General features: G+C 48.4%; 1 protein-coding gene across 4 annotated transcripts in view; it reads left to right on the forward strand.

Moving 5' to 3' along the window:
* Positions 1 to 8,051: 8,051 nt before the first annotated feature.
* The window catches only part of LOC144503902 (disco-interacting protein 2 homolog A-like), a 304,026-nt gene continuing 291,608 nt past the window's right edge, over positions 8,052 to 20,469 (forward strand). For all 4 annotated transcript variants that reach the window (XM_078228953.1, XM_078228954.1, XM_078228955.1 and 1 more), the window contains exon 1: positions 8,052 to 8,268. In XM_078228953.1, coding sequence (XP_078085079.1) covers positions 8,190 to 8,268 — 79 coding nt within the window. In that variant the 5' untranslated portion in view covers positions 8,052 to 8,189. The remainder of the gene's footprint in view (positions 8,269 to 20,469) is intronic.

Here is a 20,469-nt window from a genome sequence, read left to right on the forward strand (position 1 = left end):
AACTCGGTTTTCAAGTTTGCTGACGACACCACCGTAGTGGGTCGGATCTCAAACAATGACGAGACAGAGTACAGCAATGAGATAGAGAATCTGGTGAACTGGTGAAAAGATTTACCAGGATGTTGTCTGGTATGGAGGGCATTAGCTATGAGGAGAGGTTGGAGAAACTTGGTTTGTTCTCACTGGAATGACGGAGGTTGAGGGGGTGACCTGATAGAAGTCTACAAGATTATGAGGGGCATGGACAGAGTGGATAGTCAGAAGCTTTTTCCCAGGGTGGAAGAGTCAATTACTAGGGGGCATAGGTTTAAGGTACGAGGGGCAAGGTTTAAAGGAGATGTTCAAGGCAAGATTTTTACACAGAGGGTGGTGGGTGCCTGGAACTCGCTGCCGGGGGAGGGTGGAAGCAGATGCGATAATAACTTTTAAGGGGCGTCTTGACAAATACATGAATAGGATGGGAATAGAGGGATATGGTCCCTGGAAGGGTAGGGGGTTTTAGTTCAGTCGGGCAGCATAGTCGGTGCAGGCTTGAAGGGCCGAAGGGCCTGTTCCTGTGCTGTAATTTTCTTTGTTCTTTGTTCTTTGGTGCGGCAAAAATAATCTCTCCCTCAATGTCAACAAAACAAAAGATATTGTCATTGACTTCAGGAAGCGTAGTGGAGAACATGCCCCTGTCTACATCAACGGGGATGAAGTAGAAAGGGTCGAGAGCTTCAAGTTTTTAGGTGTCCAGATCACCAACAACCTGTTCTGGTCCCCCCATGCCGACACTATAGTTCAGAAAGCCCACCGATGCCTCTACTTTCTCAGAAGAGGAAGGAAATTCGGCATGTCAGCTATGACTCTCACCAACTTTTACGGACACACCATAGAAGGCATTCTTTCTGGTTGTATCACAGCTTGGTATGGCTCCCGCTCTGCCCAAGACCGCAAGAAACTACAAAAGGTCGTGAATCCATCACGCAAACCAGCCTCCCATCCATTGATTCTGTCTACATTTTCCGCTGCCTCAGCAAAGCAGCCTTTCCTTCTCTATGAACGGAATGTTTTGTCTGTATAGTGCGCAAGAAACAATACTTTTCACTGTATGCTAATACATGTGACAATAATAAATCAAATCAAATCAAAACCCACTTCCCCTTTGATTAGATTTGATTTATTATTGTCACATGCATTAGTATACAGTGAAAAGTCTTGTTTCTTGCGCGCTATACAGACAAAGCATACCGTTCATAGAGAAGGAAAGGAGAGAGTGCAGAATGTAGTGTTACAGTCATAGCTAGGGTGTAGAGAAAGATCAGCTTAATGCGTGATGGGTCCATTCAAAAGTCTGATAGCAGCAGGGAAGAAGCTGTTCTTGAGCCGGTTGGTACATCACCTCAGCCTCAGGCTTGGCTGTGAAGCAATGTGTCCACAGAACAGGAACTGTGCTCCATAAGTAATTTGCTGGTTGTGCAGTGCTTGGGGTAACTTGGCAATGAAAAATGAGCCGCGTAATTTCCTTTTGAGCTTGTTGACGGGATGTGGGTGTCGCTGGCTAGGCCAGCATTTCTTGCCCATCCCTAATTGAACTGCTGCAGTCCATGTAGCATAGGTACGTGATGTGGAGATGCCGGCGTTGGACCGGGGTGAACACAGTAAGGGTTTTAACAACGCCAGGTTAAAGTCCAACAGGTTTATTTGAATGAATAGGATGGGAATAGAGGGATCCAACGTTTCGAGTCTGGATCACCCTTCATCTTTAATCTTTTGATCTAGGTACAAAATGGTTTGCTGTTTTAGACATGAGATTATGTTCAGCCAATCATTGACTGCAGACGCTGAAGGCTTAAGCCAGTTAAGATTGCTGATATATGTTTGCCATTCCAATTTAATGTTCCACGACATTGTTAGGATATTATAGTTTAACTATCAGGCAGCGTGAAGAATAACTACACTTTCATACCACATCAGTAGTGTTGGTTCCATCACCACGCGTTTAGAATACATGGAAAGTGGATCCTACCAAATAAACCTGTTGGACTTTAACCTGGTGTTGTTAAAACTCTTACTGTGTTTACCCCAGTCCAACGCCGGCATCTCCACATCATGACTACCATCGACACCGCAAACTGCCGGCTCCAAGTGGAGAGGATCTCCAAGAAGATCGCACATATCGACACAGACATCAAGTTTCTACAAACATGCAAGAAAGCAGACATAGGTACGTCCACAGGGCTGTTAGGGAGGGAGATCCAGGATTTTGAAACAAGTTTGTTCCTTTATTCCAGTCCATTTCTCCCCTTCCACTATTTCTAACAATGCGTTTGTACAACTCAACCTAAATCCCGACCAGTGCAGAAATGTTATTCTTTTACATTATCTTCATCTTCATATAGATCTGATCAATCTTCGCAAGGGTGGCACCGTGGCACAGTGGTTAGCACTGCTGCCTCACAGCGCCAGGGATCGGGTTCAGTTCCAGCTTTGGGTCACTGTCTGTGTGGAGTTTGCATGTTCTCCCTGTGTATGCAGTGGGTTTCCTCCGGGTGCTCCGGTTTCCTCCCACAGTCCAACGATGTGCGGGTTAGGTTGATTGGCCATGCCAAATTGCTCCTTAGTATTCAAAGATGTGCAGGTTAGGTGCATTGGCCATGCCAAATTGCTCCTTAGTATTCAAAGATGTGCAGGTTAGGTGCATTGGCCATGCTAAATTGCCCCTTAGTGTTCAAAGATGTCTGGATTAGGTGGATTGGGCATGCTAAATTGCCCCTTAGTGTCGTGGGATGCGTAGGTTAGCGGGATTAGCGGGGTAGATGTGAGGGGTTATGGGAATAGCGCCTGGGTGGGATTGTTGTCAGTGCAGACTCAATGGGCCGAGTGGCCTCTTTCTGAACTGTAGGGATTCCAAGAAAAGCAGAAAATGCTGGAAAATCTCAGCAAGTCTCACAGCATCTGTGGAGGGAGAATAGAGCCAACGTTTTGAGTCTGGTTCATCTTTAATCTTTTGATCTAGATACAAAATGGTTTGCTGTTTTAGACATATTAGAAACCAGTTAGAGATTATGTTCAGCCAATCATTGACTGCAGACGCTGAAGGCTTAAGCCAGTTAAAATTGCTGGCATATGTTTGCCATTCCAATTTAATGTTCCACGACATTGTTAGGATATTATAGTTTAACTATCAGGCAGCGTGAAGAATAACTACACTTTCATACCACATCAGTAGTGTTGGTTCCATCACCACGCGTTTAGAATACATGGAAAGTGGATCCTTACTCCTGGTAATATTGGATTCTCGTTCAGACTCAAACTCCATGAACTTGGTTTATGTATTTCAATGAGAACCACTGATTTGAAAATTATAGTGAAGGATTATGGCTGTAATTCTCCAATCCCGTACGCCCCACCCCCGCTCCCAGCAAGAACGGAGAATTTGGCGCCTAGCCAAATCCTCATTCACTGCTGTGGCACCGGAGAATCCCAGCCCCAGGCTAGGTTGGACAATCCTGGCCTATTTAAGGGTGACACGGTGGTTAGCATTGCTGCATCACAGGGACCGGGGTTGGGGCGACTGTGTGGAGCTTGCTCAGTGGGTGGCATGGTGGCATAGTGGTTAGCACTGTTGCCTCACTGCACCAGGGACCTGGCTTCAATTCCAGCCTAGGGTATATATTTTATTTTTTATTAGTAGGCTTACATTAACACGGCAATGAAATTACTGTGAAATTCCCCTAGTCATCACACTCCAGCTCCTGTTCGGGTACACTGAGGGAGAATTTAGCATGGCCAATGCACCCTAACCAGCACGTCTTTCAGACTGTGGGAGGAAACTGGAGCACCCGGAGGAAACCCACGCAGACACGGGGAGAACATGCAGACTCCACACAGACAGTGACCCAAGCTGGAAATCAAACCCGGATCCCTGGAGCTGTGAGGCAGCAGAGCTAACCACTGTGTCACCCTGCCACCCAAAATGGCCAATACAGTATCGGAAGTTTGGCATGGGTTGGTTTTGTTGCCCTGGAAGCCATATCCTGTTAACAGAAAATAAAATGGTGACAATGTACAGAAAGAACCCTGGCAAGAAATATGTCATAGATCATAGAATCCCTACAGTGCAGAAGGAGGCCATTTGGCCCATGGAGCATGCACTGACAATGATCCCACCCAGACCCTATCCCTGTAACCCCATATATTTACCCCGCTAATCCCCCTGACACTAAGGGGCAATTTAGCATGGCCAATCAACCTAACCTGCACATCTTTGGACTGTGGGAGGAAACCAAATCACCCGGAGGAAACCCACGCAGACACGGGGAGAACGTGCAAACTCCACACAGTGAAACCCAGTGTCTGGGTTTCCTCCAGGTGCTCCGGTTTCACCCCACACTCTAAAGTTGTGTAGGTTAGGTGGATTGGCCATGCTAAATTGTCCTTATTATCAGGAGGATTAGCAGCATAAATACATGGGGTTATGGGGATATGGCCTGAGTGGTATTGTTGTTGGTGTGGGCTCAATAGGCTAAATGGCGGTGGACAACTGGCGGATGTGGTGTATCTGGATTTCCGGAAGGCATTTGACAAGGTGCTGCACAAAAGGCTGCTGCATAAGATAAAGGTGCACGGTGTTACGGATAATGTATTAGCATGGATAGAGGATTGGTTAACTAACAGAAAGCTAAGAGTGGGGGTAAATGGGTGTTTTTCTGATTGGCGATCAGTGACTAGTGGTTTGCCTCAGGGGTCAGTGTTGGGACAGCAATTGTTTACAATTTACAGAGATGATTTGGAGTTGGGGACCAAGTGTAGTGTGTCAAATTCGCAGATGACACTAAGGTTAGTGGTAGAGCAAAATGTGCAGAGGACGCTGAAAGTCTGCAAAGGGATATAGATAGTCTAAGTGAGTGGGCGAGGGTCTGGCAGATGGAGTACAATGTTGGTAAATGTGAAGTCATCCATTTTGGTAGGAATAACAGCAAAATGGACTATTATTTAAATGGTAAAAAATTGCAGCATGCTGCTGTGCAGAGGGACCTGGGTGTCCTTGTGCAAGAATCACAAAAGTTGGTTTGCAGGTGCAGCAGGTAATTAAGAAGGCAAATTGAATTTTGTCCTTCATTGCTAGAGTTTAAAAACAGCGAGGTTATGTTGCAGCTGTTTAAGGTGCTGGTGAGGCCACACCTGGAGTACTGTGTACAGTTTTGGTCTCCTTACTTGAAAAAGGATGTACTGGCACTGGAGGGGGTGCAGAGGAGATTCACTAGATTGATTCTGGAGTTGAGGGGGTTGCCTTATGAGGAGAGACTGTGTAGACTGGGGCTATACTCATTGGAATTCAGAAGAATGAGGGGGGATCTTATAGAAACATATAAAATTATGAAGGGAATCGATAAGATAGAAGCAGGGAAGTTGTTTCCACTGGCGGGTGAAACTAGAACTAGGGGGCATGGCCTCAAAATAAGGGGGAGCAGATTTAGGACTGAGTTGAGGAGGAACTTCTTCACCCAAAGGGTTGTGAATCTGTGGAATTCCCTGCCCAGTGAAGCAGTTGAGGCTACCTCATTGAATGTTTTTAAGGCAAGGATAGATAGATCTTTGAATAATTAAGGGTTGTGGTGAGCGGGCGGATAAGTGGAGCTGAGTCCACGAAAAGATCAGCCATGATCTTATTGAATGGCGGAGCAGGCTCGAGGGGCCAGATGGCCTACTCCTGCTCCTAGTTCTTATGTTCTTATGAATGACCTACTCCTCCACTGGAGGGATTCTATGATTCTAAAGTTCAGTTCTGGACAATGGGTCCAGTTTTGTGGGGATCGGGACAGGGTGGCGGCAGGTACATATTGGTCTTGATTTGTGAGAGGTTTGACACTTGATTCTGGAGCCCACCCTCAAGCTCCCTAACCAGATGTTAGCTTGACCTGCTGTGTGTTTCAGGTATTTCCTGTTTCCTTTCACAGGTGATAACTGACACACCGGGAGTTTCCAGAATGTTCTATTTCTCTTCTCAGGTTTGATACCTTCCAGCCAGAGACCAATTCAAATTCACCCTCCTCGTACATTGTGGTGGGGGGGACATAGATTTAAGGTAAAGAGCAGGAGATTTATAGGGGATTTAAGGAAAACCTTTTTCACCCAGAGGGTGGTGAGAATCTGGAACTCAATGCCTGAGGGGGTGGTGGGGGGGCGGGGGGTGGGGGAGTGGTGTTGACGATGGGAACCCTCACAACATTTGGGAAGCATTTAGATGAGCACTTTAAATCCCGGCACGTGGCCCAATTCCCAGGGTGGGTGGGAATCCAGCATGTGGCCCAATGCCCAGGGTGGGAATCCCGGCACGTGGCTCATTTCCCAGGATCCCGGTGCGTGGCCCCTTTCCCAGGATGGGAATCCCAGTGTGTGGCCCATTTCCCAGGATCCCGGCACGTGGCTCATTTCCCAGGATCCCGGCACGTGGCTCATTTCCCAGGATCCCGGTGCGTGGCCCCTTTCCCAGGATGGGAATCCCAGTGCGTGGCCCATTTCCCAGAGTGGGAATCCCGGTGCGTGGCCTGTTCCCCAGGGTGGGAATCCCGGTGTGTTGCCCTATTCCGTCCGCCTCCCGTTTCCCAGGGTGAGAATCCCGGTGCGTGTCCCATTTCCCAGGGTGGGAATCCCGGTGCGTGGCCCCTTTCCCAGGGTGGGAATCCCGGTGCGTGGCCTGTTTCCCAGGTTGGGAATCCCGGTGTGTTGCCCTATTCCGTCCGCCTCCCGTTTGTTTTCTCTGCACTGCTCCCACTTCACCCCCAAGTGAGGGCCCACACTGCACCAATCATCCAGCTGCTCCGCCAGTGATTGGGTACGGCGGCACTTCTTGGTGGACCAATGGGATGGTGAGAAATGCAGGACCAACAAATGAAAAGCAGTGCAGCGGGGGAAGGGCCTTTTCCGGGGGGGGGGGGGGGGCCTCGGTATGTCAGCAGATCGAGGGTGGGCAGTGCCTAGCTTAGAATCCCTACAGTACAGAACAAGGCCATTCAGCCCATTGGGTTTGCACTGGCTCGCATTGTACTCAGTTCCTGTAACTCCACCTAATATGCACATCTTTAGACTGTGGGAGCACCTGGAGGAAACCCACGCAGACACGGGGAGAAAGTGCAGACAGTGACCCAAGCCGGGAATCGAACCCGGGTCCCTGGCATTGTAAGGGACATCATTGTAAGGCAGCAGCGCTAACCACTGCGCCACCGTGCGGCTTGTCATTGACAGCTGGGCGTCGGCTCTCGATGTGATTGACGGGGGGGCGGCGCCATCGTTTGATTGGCAGCTGTGCGGCTCGCGCCTCCACCGTCTGGAGGGGCGCTAGTGGACGTCTCTGACAGCAGCTCCGCGTGTGATTGACGGGGGGCGGGGACAGTGTGTGATTGACAGATGGGCGGTACCAAGGTTTGAATGACAGGCGGGTGGCGCCACCGTGTGGTTGCTAGGAAGAACAGGGGCGGTGCCAGCGTTTGATTGACAGATGAGCGTTGCTAGGCTGTGGATGACAGCGAGGCGGAGACAGCGGTGTGGTCGACAGTGGTGGGACGCGGAGCTAGTTTGTGATTGACAGGGGGCGTGGTTGGTATGTGATTGACGGTTAGGCGGTGCCAGTGTGTGGTCGACAGTGGAGAGGGGGCGGAGCCGGTATGTGATTGACAGGGGGCGTGATCGGTTTGTGATTGACAGCTGGGAGGTGCCAGTGTGTGATTGAGGGCGGAGCTGGTGTGTGGTTGATGGGGACGGGCGTGGTCAGTTTGTGATTGACAGCTGGGCGGTACCAGCGTGTGGTCGACAGTTGGGAGGGGGCGGCGCCAATGAATGATTGACATGGGGAAGGGCGCGGTCGATCTGTGATTGACAGCGAGGCGGTACGCTGTGTTGGCGTTGAGAGGGGGCGGGGCCAGTGTGTGATTGACAGGGAGAGGGGGCATGGTCGGGCTGTGATTGACAGTGGGACGGTTGGCGCCTGCGCGCTGCCTGAGGGGGATAGTGTAGGGGGGGGTGGGGCTGTCACGGGCGGCTTTTCTCTCAGTGAATGTGAACCAGGGGGGAGGCGGCAGGGCTGTCGGGGCGGCGCACTGGCGCCATGGCAGCGCCGAGTCGGAGCAAGAGGAGGAGGAGAGCAGCAGCGTGAGGGAGAAGAAGCAGCCGGGCGGGATAGTGAGTGAGGAGAGGGATCGGCATCCATGGCCGGCATGGAAACCGCCAGCCTTCCCCGCGATGTGAAGGTGAAGCTGGCCGAGCTGGAACTGGAGCTGTCGGAAGGTGAGAGCGTGTCCCTCCCCCCATGCCTTCCCCCGAGCCCCCCACTCCCTGTGTGTGTGTCCCCCAAAAGGGGCACCTGGCGGCACCCCGGGCGGGCACACTGCGTTCCGGATGGCCGGCTGCAGAGGGGCGCAGTCCTTCCCTTCAGATGCCCTTGCAGCTTGCAGAAAAGCATTGAATCCAGCGGCATGTGGCCAAGGGATGGGGTTTGGGAGAAAGGGGAAAAGGGAAGGGGTTTGGGAGAAGTGGCGGCTTTGGGGGGGGGGGGGAGGAAAAGGGGGCACAGGGGAAGGATTGGGGAAAGGGAAAGCATTTGAGAATAGGGAAATGGGGAAAAGGGTTTGGGAAAAGGAAGGAGTTTGGGAGAAGTGGGTTGGGGGGAAGGGAAAGGGGGCATAGGGGAAGGGTTTGGGGAAAGGTACAGCATTTGAGAATGGGGAAAAGGGTTTGGGGAAAAGGAAGGAGTTTGGGAGAAGTGGGTTGGGGGGGAAGGGAAAGGGGGCATAGGGGAAGGGTTTGGGGATGGGGGAAAGAGGGGACGAGAAAGCATTTGGGAACAGGGAAATAGGGTAAGGGAGAGGGTTTGGGGGAAAAGGGAGAAAGGGAAAGCACTTGGGATAGGGAAAAGAGGCAAAGGGAAGGAGTTTGGGGGATATGGAAAGGGGCAAAGCGAAAGGGTTGTGGGGGTAAAAGTGTATGGGGAAAGGGTTTGGGGCAGAAAGGGAAAGGATTTGGGGATAGGGGCTGTGGGGGGAGGGGTTGTGGGGCAATGGGGAAAGGGTTTGGTGGGGGGCATCGGTTGGGAGGGTGATGGCAGCATCCCAAGCTGACAAGTTGCACTCTCCACAAGAGAAAGCAACAGCTTTTTCTATGCAGAAAATCAGAAGGAGAGAAAAAGAAATGGGGCTGCAGTGTAGCTTGGAGTTGTCCAGCATTGGGTGGGTGCGTTTTCACTGAACCTGCTTGCTTCATTTTTTCTTGTGTGTGGGGGGGGGGATAAGGGGGTGCAAAAGACAGTGGAACAAATCAGTGGCTAATTTTTGGAGTCCAAACATTTGCAGTCAGTCTTCAGAGGGTTGGACAGGAATTGTATTAATGGTCATTTGGTGGTACGGAACTTGAGTATTGCTGAAAAGAGATTTTGTTTTGTTGAAGCTTTTTGCTTTGCACTCGTCAGGACGTTATCGTGTTATTGTAGGTGACACTGCCACCTTCTCAACCCCCTTTTCCCCCGTCATCCCCAGCACCCTCTTTTTGGGGATTCTGCTCCACGAACTTGGTTCTGTCAGTGTTTATTGCTGACTTATTTTATTTGTACCGGTTGTTGTGTGTGAGCAGCATTTAGCAAGCCAAATACCGAGCTGGTAATTAGATTTTTGATATGCTGTATTTTTTTTTTAAAATCCGTTCTCATCATTTTTGTAATAATTGTGTGGCGGTGCTGCTTTGGGTCAAATCGCATGTTCCAGATCCAGAATTGCATACATTTCTGAACTCTGCCTCAAACAATCTCTCCCCCCCCCCTCCCTCCCTCCCTCCCTCCCTCCCTCCCTCCCTCCCTCCCCTTGACCTGCTAATGTGATCTTTAATAGGTGATGTTTCTGAAGGATGTTCTGTGAATCAAAACTCAGTAGATTGCATTCTTGTCGTGTGTCTGTGTACAGCATAATAATAGACATCTGAAAATAGTTGCAAGCCATTACTTCAGAAGCCTAGGTTCTTCAGCAGTGTTTTTCCAATGAGATTTGAACCACCACCCCCCCCCCCCCCGCCCCCCTCACCACCTCATTCATTTACTGATCCTAAATAATTTCCCTGGCATTTAATTCCGTTGGAATTTTTGTTGTGCTTTACGTTGGGATTGTGGTTGGCTTGAGTGGCTAATAATTCTGTGATGAAGCTCTGTGGAGTATTAATGGCTGCAGCTTTATTTACGAATAATCTGCGATTGATATTAACTGGCTTTAGGTGGATTACAAGTATGTCACTGCTTTGTATTTATTACGAGTGGCGTCTTCTGCTTTTGGGGCTTTTTCAAATGTGAAGCAGCTCAGAATGTATTCACTTTGTTAAAAGATGAAGGAACCGATGTTCTAGCCACTGCACAGACTCATTTGTATGCACTTGCTGATCTACTGGGATTTCCCATCGATGGAATTTAGTTTCCAAAGATGGCAGTGAAGGTGCCTGTGCCAGCTTACAAGATCACACCATTTTACCTTGCTTCTGATTTTGCTCATCATATCCCTGCAGTGCAGAAGAGGCCATTCGGCCCATTGAATCTGCACCGACTCTCTGACAGAGTATCTTACCCAGGCCCTCTCCCTATTCCCTAACCCCATACGCTTACCATGGCCAATCCATCTAACCTACACATCCTTGGACACTAAGGGGCAATTTGGCACGGCCAATCCACCTAACCTGCACATCTTGGGTCACTAAGGAGCAATTTAACATAGCCAATCCACTTAACCTGAACATCTTTGGCTAAAAGGGGAAAATTTAGCATAGCCAAACCACCTAACCTACACATATTTGGACACTAAGGGGCAATTTTTCATGGCCAAAGCCCCTGACCTGCACATCTTTGGCCACTAAGAGGCAATTTAGCATGGCCAATCCACCTAATTTACACATCTTTGGTCATTAAGAGGCAATTTAGCATGGCCAATCTGCCTAACCTACGCATCTTTGGACTGTGGGAGGAAACCGGAGCACCCGGAGGAAACCCACTCAGACATGGGGGGAATGTGCAAACTCCACACAGACAGTGACCCGAGGCCGGAATCGAACCCGGGTCTCTGGTGCTGTCAGGCAGCAGTGCTAACCACTGCGCCACCCTATGCCACGTCTATAAGATCAGCATCATAAGAAATAGGCGCATCAATAGGTTATTCAGTTATTGAGCCATTCAATAATATCACAGCTGATTGATTGTGGCCTTAAGCACCACTTTTCTATTTATTTAGCTAGGGTAAATGCATGGGGTTATGGGGATAGGCTCTGGGTGGGATTGTGATCGGTGCAGACTTGATGGGCTGAATGGCCTCCTTCCACACTGTAGGGATTCTATATAGAGTGAGGAGAGGTTGGTTCAAAACTGAGATGAGGAGAAACTACTTCTCAGAGGGTTGTGAATCTGCGGAACTCACTGCCCCAGCGTGCAGTGGAGGCAGAACCAATCAGCAGATTTGAGAAAGAGATAGATGATGAAAGATGGGATAAAGGGAGCAGGTAAGAAAGTGGAGTTGAGACCAGGACAAGATCAGCCATGTTCATGGTAAATGACAGAGCTGGCTCAAAGGGCTGAATTGGCCATTTCCTATGCTCCCTCCTTGCCAAAATCACCATATTGCCTTCCTTAGAAGAATTGTGAGGGTGAGGGGATGGGCCCAGCCACCCTCAGAAGACCAATGACTTTGACATTTTCAACTGAACCCATATGCGCTTGCAAAAATAAACTCTAATTGCAACATCTCACTCTGCAATATTGCTCAGTTACACTTTGCCAGGCTTTTGGAAAATTGTACAAGAGAGCAAGACGCTTGCAAAAATTGTTTCCCAAGTTGCATCACACATCAGTGCACTGTCACCATGGTCACTGCGTGTGGTACAAGATTAAGACTCATTAGGTCATCTCCTACTGCAATCATTTTTCTCTCTGAGGATTTCAACTTGGAATCTGCTACCTCAAAGTTTTTCTCAATTAATCTCAGCTCCCTTAGTCTTCTATCCATGTGTCATCGTAACTTCCATCAGTATTTGAATACAGATTAATTTAGGATTTTAAAAACTAATTGAGCACAGTACAGAAAGAGGCCATTAACCCCATCGAGCCTGCACCAAGAACAATCCCACCCAGGACCAATCTCTCTAACCCCATGTATTTACCTTGCTAATTCTCCCTTACACCAAGGGGCAATTTAGCATGGCCAATCCACCTAACCCGCACATCTTTGGACACTAAGGGGCAATTTAGCATGGCCAATCCACCTATCCCACATATCTTTGGACACCAAGGGGCAATTTAGCATGGCCAATCCACCTAACCCGCACATCTTTGGACTGTGGGAGGAAACCCACGCAGACACGGGGAGAATGTGCAAACTCCACACAGACAGTGACCCAAGCCGGGAATCAAACCCGGCTCCTTGGCGCTGTGAGGCAGCAGTGCTAACCGTGCTGCCGTTTCTGTGCCCTCTTGTTCTCGACTGTCCCACAATGAGGGAACATCTGTTCAACATCCACCTTATCAGTCCCCTTCAACAATTTATATACCTCAATCAGATCCCGTCTCACTCTTCTGAACTCCAGAGAGTACAAGCCCAAAGTATTCAACCGCTCCTCGTACGACAACCCTTTCCTCCCTGGAATCAATCTGGTGAACCTCCTCGGAAAGGGCAGTCACTCGAGAGAGGGAAGCGTTTTCAGAATTAACTTGGAGTTAGGGGTGGCATGTTGGACAATAAGTTGATTGGTTAGGACCCAAAGAAAATATCTTTTTGATGACATTGGGGCAAGACCACTGACAAGGCCAGTATTTGTTGCCCATCCCTAATTATCCTTGAACGCAGTGTCTCGCTCAGCCATTTTAGAGGGCAGTTAAGAGTCAACTACATTGCTGTAGCTCTGGTGTCACACATAGACCAGACCGGTTAAGGACAGCAGATTTCCTTCCCCAAAGGACATTAGTGAATGAGATGGATTTTTACAACAATCAATGATAGTTTCATGATCACCATTAGAGGCAGCACGGTGGCACAGTGGTTACCACTACTGCTTCACTGCACCAGGGACCTGGATTCAATTCCTGGCTTGGGTTACTGTTTGTGTAGAGTTTGCACGTTCTCCCCGTGTCTGCATGGGTTTCCTCCGGGTGCTCTGGTTTGCTGCCACAGTCTAAAGATGTGCTGGTTAAATGGATTAGCCATGCTAAATTGCCCGTCAGTGTCCCAAGATGAGTAGCTTAGATGGATCTTGTGGATTAATCATGGTATATGTGTGGGGTTATGAGGTGAGGGTCTGGGTAAGAAACTGTCAATCAGTGCAAACTGGATGGGCCGAATGGCCTCTTTGCACTTTAGGGGTTCTATGATTAGTGAGGCTCGCTTTAGATTGCAGAATTATGCGTCGGCATCTCCACAGCATAACTTCCTGGTGGGAGTTGAACCCTTGTCCCTAGCTTTGCGTCGCTGGATTACTAGCCCAGTGACTTTATCGCTGTGTCACCACCTCCGCTGAATGTGATGTATTCACGTTCCCCCTGTGCGTAGTCCAAAGGCAGACTGCGTCATTCCCCCTTCGGTTCCTTTCTTTGCTTGCACCTGAGGAGACTTGTCTGGCAGCTGAGGCTATTGCCTCCCAAGCTTTGTTTCTGTTTCTGAGCAGGCCTGCCTGTCTGCCCCTCCAGGATGCCTTGGCACAGGCACAGCTAATGACAGGGTTGCCTTCACACCCACGTTGTTCTGTACATTGCCGTCGGCATGCAAGTGGGAAATTGGCGTGGGGAATGAAAGGGATTCTATATTAAGATTTTTGTTTGCAAGGAACATTCAGGGACAGGTTCTGTGGAATTAAATCAATTTGCAACCCATGTGATTTGCTTGTTTAAAAAGACTTGGGTCGAGTGGTTTTGAATCACAGGGAGCTTGAAAGACTTGCAAAAGAAAACTGGCAGCAGAATTTGATGAAGCGTCGGGATCTGGGGACCATACAATGGAAGAGAAATGAAATCCAGTCATAAATCACTTGAGTTACTGAAATTAATTGGGCCTCAGCATTAGACTGGAGATGTAACAATTGAGCACAAGTGCGACTGAAGAGCAAATGAACATAATCTAAAAATAACCCCCCTTAACAATGAGCTCTCTTTATTTCTGTACTCCCGAGGCAAGGTGATGCTCATGTGCTATGTGTACCTGGGTACGCCAAGATTTCACAAGATGTGGCAGCCTCGTCGTTCTGTATGATCCAGAGATTGTAGAGCATGATGGGTATTCATAAAGGCACCAACAAAGCCTGATGAGCTAACTCTGTGTCACAGTAAGAAGTCTCACAACACCAGGTTAAAGTCCAACCCTGACGAATTCCTCTGTGTCTGCCGCGAGACCGATGGGGTCCATTTTGGTGGTGGGGCAGAAATTGAGCCCTTGGCTGAGAACTTTGATTTTGTCTGGTTGAAGGGTGTAGTCTGACAAGTTGACAATGGACTTCCCTGTCGTGTTTTCTACTGTGGTACCGGGGGAGGCTTGGTTGCTGCTGGTGGTGATGCTGAGTTTCTCAAGTTTCCTGTTCTTGGTGTGCATGTAGGTGGTATAGTTCCGTTGTCTCGTCTGCTTGGTAATATCTCGCAGCTGGTCTGCTGCATCTTGAGTGCAAGTTGAGAATATGGACTCTCTCTTGGTTTCCAGATTGTGGCGTCTGCTGTAGACCTGGTGTAGAAATCATCATAGAAACCCATCGAGTCTGCACCGACCACAATCCCATCTAGGCCCTATCCCCATATCCCTACATATTTACCCACTAATCCCTCTAACCTACGCATCTCAGGACACGAAGGGCAATTTTAGCATGGCCAATCAACCTAACCCGCACATCTTTGGACTGTGGGAGGAAACCGGAGCACCCGGAGGAAACCCACGCAGACACGAGGAGAATGTGCAAACTCCACACAGACAGTGACCCAAGCCGGGAATTGAACCCAGGTCCCTGGAGCTGTGAAGCAGCAGAGCTAACCACTGTGCTACCATGCCGCCCGTGTACGAGGTGGTTGAGGAGTGTGAGAGAGGTGCGATGGCAAAGTCTCTCAGCGTAGTCTGTGTTGTAGGTCGACTTGAGTGGGTTTGTGATCTGTCGTCCTTTCAGGACCTTGTCTGCTTTCTTGCATCTTTGCAGAAACATGATGTCGATATGCGCGATCTTTTTGGAGATCCTCTCCGCTTTGAGCCGACGGTTTGTGGTGTCAATAGTAGCCATGATGTGGAGATGCCAGCATTGGACTGGGGTGGGCACAGGCACAACCTGGTGTTGTGAGACTTCTTACTGTGCCCACGCCAGTCCAATGCTGGCATCTCCACATCACAACTCTGTATCAGGCTAAGGACTGTGGGAGCAGCAAAGAACAGGATGTGCAACTATGGCACAAACAGGGGAATTGATTGGACACTGGCTGTTGCTATGCCTTGAACAGACAGTGATCAAACACAAACCCCTCTGTCGTGCTCCTGAGAGAATTACAACCCCTGACAGAGGCACGACTCCTCAGCATTCGTGACTAAAAAGAGAGTGATTGATTAGTTCCTGTCCTGTGAGTGTGTGACTGGAAGCATGATCAGTGCCAGCAATATCTGGAAGAAGGAGAGATTCGGAGACATCGCCAGCAGTCACCCGGGATCGACCATTGCAGAAGAAGCAGCAAGACCCCGAGTCTGGGACTCGAAGATATTGGAATAAAGCCTATTGGGAGGGAACCTACTCACTTCACCTCACCATGGGTATTTCCAAGTGCAAGTCGTGAGTTTGGATATTTTGTGTATAACAAAGTAGGCCAGCGGTTAGTTATTTTGTACTAGAACTAAGTAAGTCAGAGGTTGGATACTTTGTGCATAATGAAGTTTGATTTCATGTTATGCTAAAGTTTGTGTAGTAGAGTTTGATAGTTTTGCGATAACTTGGTAGAGTACAATAAAGGGCAGCACGATGGCTAGCACTGCTGCCTCACAGCGCCAAGAACAAAGAACAATACAGCACAGGAACAGGCCCTTCGGCCCTCCAAGCCCGCGCCGCTCCCCAGTCCAGGATTGAATCCTGAATCAGGATCCCCGCCCAATTTTCCAGCCTATCTACATACCAATATCCTATCCACCGAGCTGTCCCTCACAGCTACGATGCTTTGTTCATCACAACCTATTAACTCACCCCCACCCCCCCATTCCAGACCATTGAACCCAAGGACCTGGGTTCAATTCCGGCTTCGCGTCACTGTCTGTGCGGAGTTTGCACGTTCTCCCCGTGTCTGCGTGGGTTTCCTCCGGGTGCTCTGGTTTCCTCCCACAGTCCGAAAGATGTATTGGTTAGGTGGATTGGCCATGCTGAATTGCCCCTCAGTATCAGGGGGATTACCAGTGTAAATAAGTGGGGTTATGGGGATAGGGCCTGGATGGGATTGTGGTCTGTGCAGACTCGATGGGCCAAATGGCCTCCTTCTGCCCTGTAGGGAATCTATAATAAAGGAGATTTGTACAATAATTTGAGAATCTATGTCCACTGCGTCATTTGGCCCGGGTTCATAGAAACATTGAAGATCGGAGCAGGAGGAGGCCATTTGGCCCTTCAAGACTTCTCCACCGTTCATCACGATCATGGCTGATCATCCAACTCAATAGCCTAATCTTGCTTTCTCTCCATAACATTTGATCCCCTTCGCCCCAGGTGCTATATCCAGCTGTCTCTTGAATACATTCAATGTTTTGGCATCAACTACTTCCTGTGGTAATGAATTCCACAGGCTCACCACTCTTTGGGTGAAGAAATGTCTCCTCATCTCCAACCTAAATGGTCTACCCTGAATCTTCAGACTGTGCCCCCTGGTTCTGGACTCCCCCACCATCGGGAACATCTTCCCTGCATCTGCCCTGTCTAGTCCTGTTAGAGATGATGTGGAGATGCCGGTGTTGGACTGGGGTAAGCACAGTAAGAAGTCTCACAACACCAGGTTGAAGTCCAACAGGTTTATTTGGTAGCGACCTGTTAGAGGGCAGCAGTTTCACCAGTAAGGAAACTTTAAACAGTTCTTCCTCCTCTGGTTCGCTGATACATTGCCCGCGTGTGTGTTGGACTTTGAGTGGTGCTTAACCCTGCATTTGCGCATCCAGGTACCGATTTGCATAAATGGGAGTTCTCTGGAGTACAATTCCTTTTAATCATTCAATATACCCTTAACCACCAGTGTCAAATGTGTACCTTTCCTCATTACAGTTGTTTCTAACCGCATTTGATGATGCCACTGATTAAGGAAGCGATATTCTGCACCCAGGAATGCTGAAGAAGCATTTCTAAACACTGGTTTTAGGTCAGATGTCTGTGGGTGCTGCAAAGTCTTTGGAATTACCATTCATTCCGAGGCAAGGAATTTGCTAATTGGAAAATATTGAAGTTTTGTTCCACATCTGAAGCCACGCTGAGGAGCAGATGTTTTATTAACAGTTTCTGGTTTTCTCAATGACGCACTGAGAAACTTGATATTTTGTAAGGGGGAAAATCTCGTAGTTATGTTTTAGCATTCACCACCTGCTCCCATTGATATTCCTGACCTGAATTTATTACATTTTAGACATTTAAATTCTTGATGGACCACAATTGTCATTTTGTTATATGGCCATAGAATCCCTACAGTGCAGAAAGGGACCATTTGACCCACCGAGCCCGCACCGACTCTCCGACAGAGTATCTTACCCAGGCCCACTCCCCTGCTCTATTCCCGTAACCCCCTACATTTATCCTAGTAATTTCCCTAACCCACACATCTTGGGACACTAAGGGGCAATTTAGCATGGCCAATCCACCGAACCTACACATCTTTGTGCATTAAGGGACAATTTATCAGGACCAATTCCCCAACCTACAAATCTTTGGACACTAAGGGGACAATTTAACAGGGCCAGTCCCCCTGACCTACACATCTTTGGACATTAAGGGGAAATTTAGCATGGCCAATCCACCTAACCTGCACATCTTTGGATTGTGGGGGGAAACTGGAGCACCCTCTCACTAATGCCAAATAGAAAACTGTCGTGATCTGGTCAGTCTTCATAACATAGTTTGGAGTTTCTGCTCTGGTACCCTAGCATCATGATCACCCATGGTCTTTTCAGCATATTCAGTAATATAGCTCAGGGTGGCCACTGCATTAACCAGATCGGCTGTCATACTGAATGGTGGAGCAGTTTTGAGTCTGACTGGAAACATTGGCTCGATTCCCTCTCCACAGATGCTGTCAGATCTGCTGAGATTTTCCAGCATTTTCTGGTTCTTGTTTCAGATTCCAGCATCCGCATATTTTGCTTTTGTCTGGGAACTTGGCTGAAGCGTATGAACCACCTGAGTGCTCGTGTTGGTCCTGGTCTGTGCTGAATTAACTCATCTCAACTTAAATATTGACATAATGTTGTAAATATCTCTATTGTTTGTGGTAGTGTCTCAGGATGAGGGAGGGGTAAGTTACCCACAAAGTAGTCACTGTAAATTACTGCCACAGAATATAAATTCAGTTCTAACATGCCCATTTTAGCTTGAGGTGAAAAATCCTGTCTAGGCATTTGTTCACTGTTGAATATATGGAAGAGTAAACTTATGCACTCCAAAACAGTACAGGACAGAGATAGTGAATCTGGTGAACTGGTGTGACGGCAATAATCTCTCCCTCAATGTCAGTAAAACAAAGGAGATTGCCATCGACTTCAGGAAGCGTAGTGGACGATGTGATCCTGTCTACATCAACAGGGATGAAGTGAAAATGAAAGCAGGGGTGGCATGGTGGCACAGTGGTTAGCACTGCTGCCTCACAGCGCCAGGGACCAGGTTCAATTCCCGGCTTGGGTCACTGTCTGTGTGGAGGTTACATGTTCCCCCCGTGTTTGCGTGGGTTTCCTCCCACCGTCTGAAAGAAGTGCTAGTTAGGTGCATTGACCCGAACAGGCACCGGAGTGTGGCGACTCAGGGAATTTCACAGTTACTTCATTGCAGTGTTAATGTAAGCCAACTTGTGACTAATAAATAAACTTTCGTACCTTGAGCCCATTGAAATTGTGCTTAAATTCCTGGAAGAAATTGATCAGTTGAGTGGATGGAATTGACCCATCTGGAATTATAAGAAACCTGTGTGAAAGCCAACTTAATTCTTTTGAATTTGAATTTGATTTATTATTGTCACATGTGTTGGGATACACTGAAAAGTATTGTTTCTGGCGCGCTATACTGACAAAGCATACCGTTCATAGAGTACATAGGGGAGAAGGAAAGGAGAGAGTGCAGAATGTAGTGTTACAGTCATAGCTAGTGTGTAGAGAAAGATCAACTTAGTGCGAGGTGGGTCCATTCAAAAGTCTGACGGCAGCAGGGAAAAAACTGTTTTTGAGTCAGTCGGTAAGTGACCTCAGACTTTTGTATCTTTTTCCCGACGGAAGAAGGTGGAAGAGAGAATGTCCGGGGTGCGTGGGGTCCTTAATTATACTGGCTGCTTTCCTCGGGCAGCAGGAAGTGTAGACAGAGTCAATGGATGGGAGGCTGGTTTGTGTGATGGATTGGGCTTCATTCATGACCCTTTGTAGTTTCGTGTGGTCTTGGGCAGAGCAGGAGCCATACCAAGCTGTGATACAACCAGAAAGAATGCTTTCTATGGTGCATCTGTAAAGGTTGGTGAGAGCCATAGCTAACATGCCAAATTTCCTTAGTCTTCTGAGAAAGTAGAGGCATTGGTGGGGGTTCGCTTAACAATAGCGTCGGCATGGGGGGACCAGGACAGATGTTGGTGATCTGAACACCTAAAAACTTGATGCTCTTGATCATTTCCACTTCATCCTTGTTGATGTAGACAGGGGCATGTCCTTCACTACGCTTCCTGAAGTCGATGACAATCTCCTTTGTTGAAGTTGAGGGAGAGATTATTGTCATCACACCAGTTCACCAGATTCTCTATCTCTTTCCTGTACTCTGTCTCATCATTGTTTGAGATCCGATGTGAGCTAGAACTTTTTGCTGCCTGTGACTGACCAACCGGCTTCTGTTTTTATAATGAAATCCATGACATGCTGGTGTGTTATATCTCTCTTCTGTACAATAGATTGAAGGGCTGGTTATTTTAATAGCAGATGATGCCATAATGTTTAGGAGGAAGAAAATCATAGAAACCCTACAGCACAGAAAGAGGCCATTCGGCCCATCGAGTCTGCACCGACCACAATCCCACCCAGGCCCTACCCCCATACCCCTACATATTTTACCCACTACTCCCTCTAACCTATGCATCTCAGGACATTAAAGGCAATTTTAGCATGGCCAATCAACCTAACCCGCACATCTTTGGACTGTGGGAGGAAACCGGAGCACCCGGAGGAAACCCACGCAGACACGAGGAGAATGTGCAAACTCCACACAGACAGTGACCCAAGCCGGGAATCGAACTCAGGTCCCTGGAGCTGTGAA

This window comes from Mustelus asterias, chromosome 14 (genome assembly GCF_964213995.1).
Source record: "Mustelus asterias chromosome 14, sMusAst1.hap1.1, whole genome shotgun sequence".
Taxonomy (NCBI): Eukaryota; Metazoa; Chordata; class Chondrichthyes; order Carcharhiniformes; family Triakidae; genus Mustelus; species Mustelus asterias.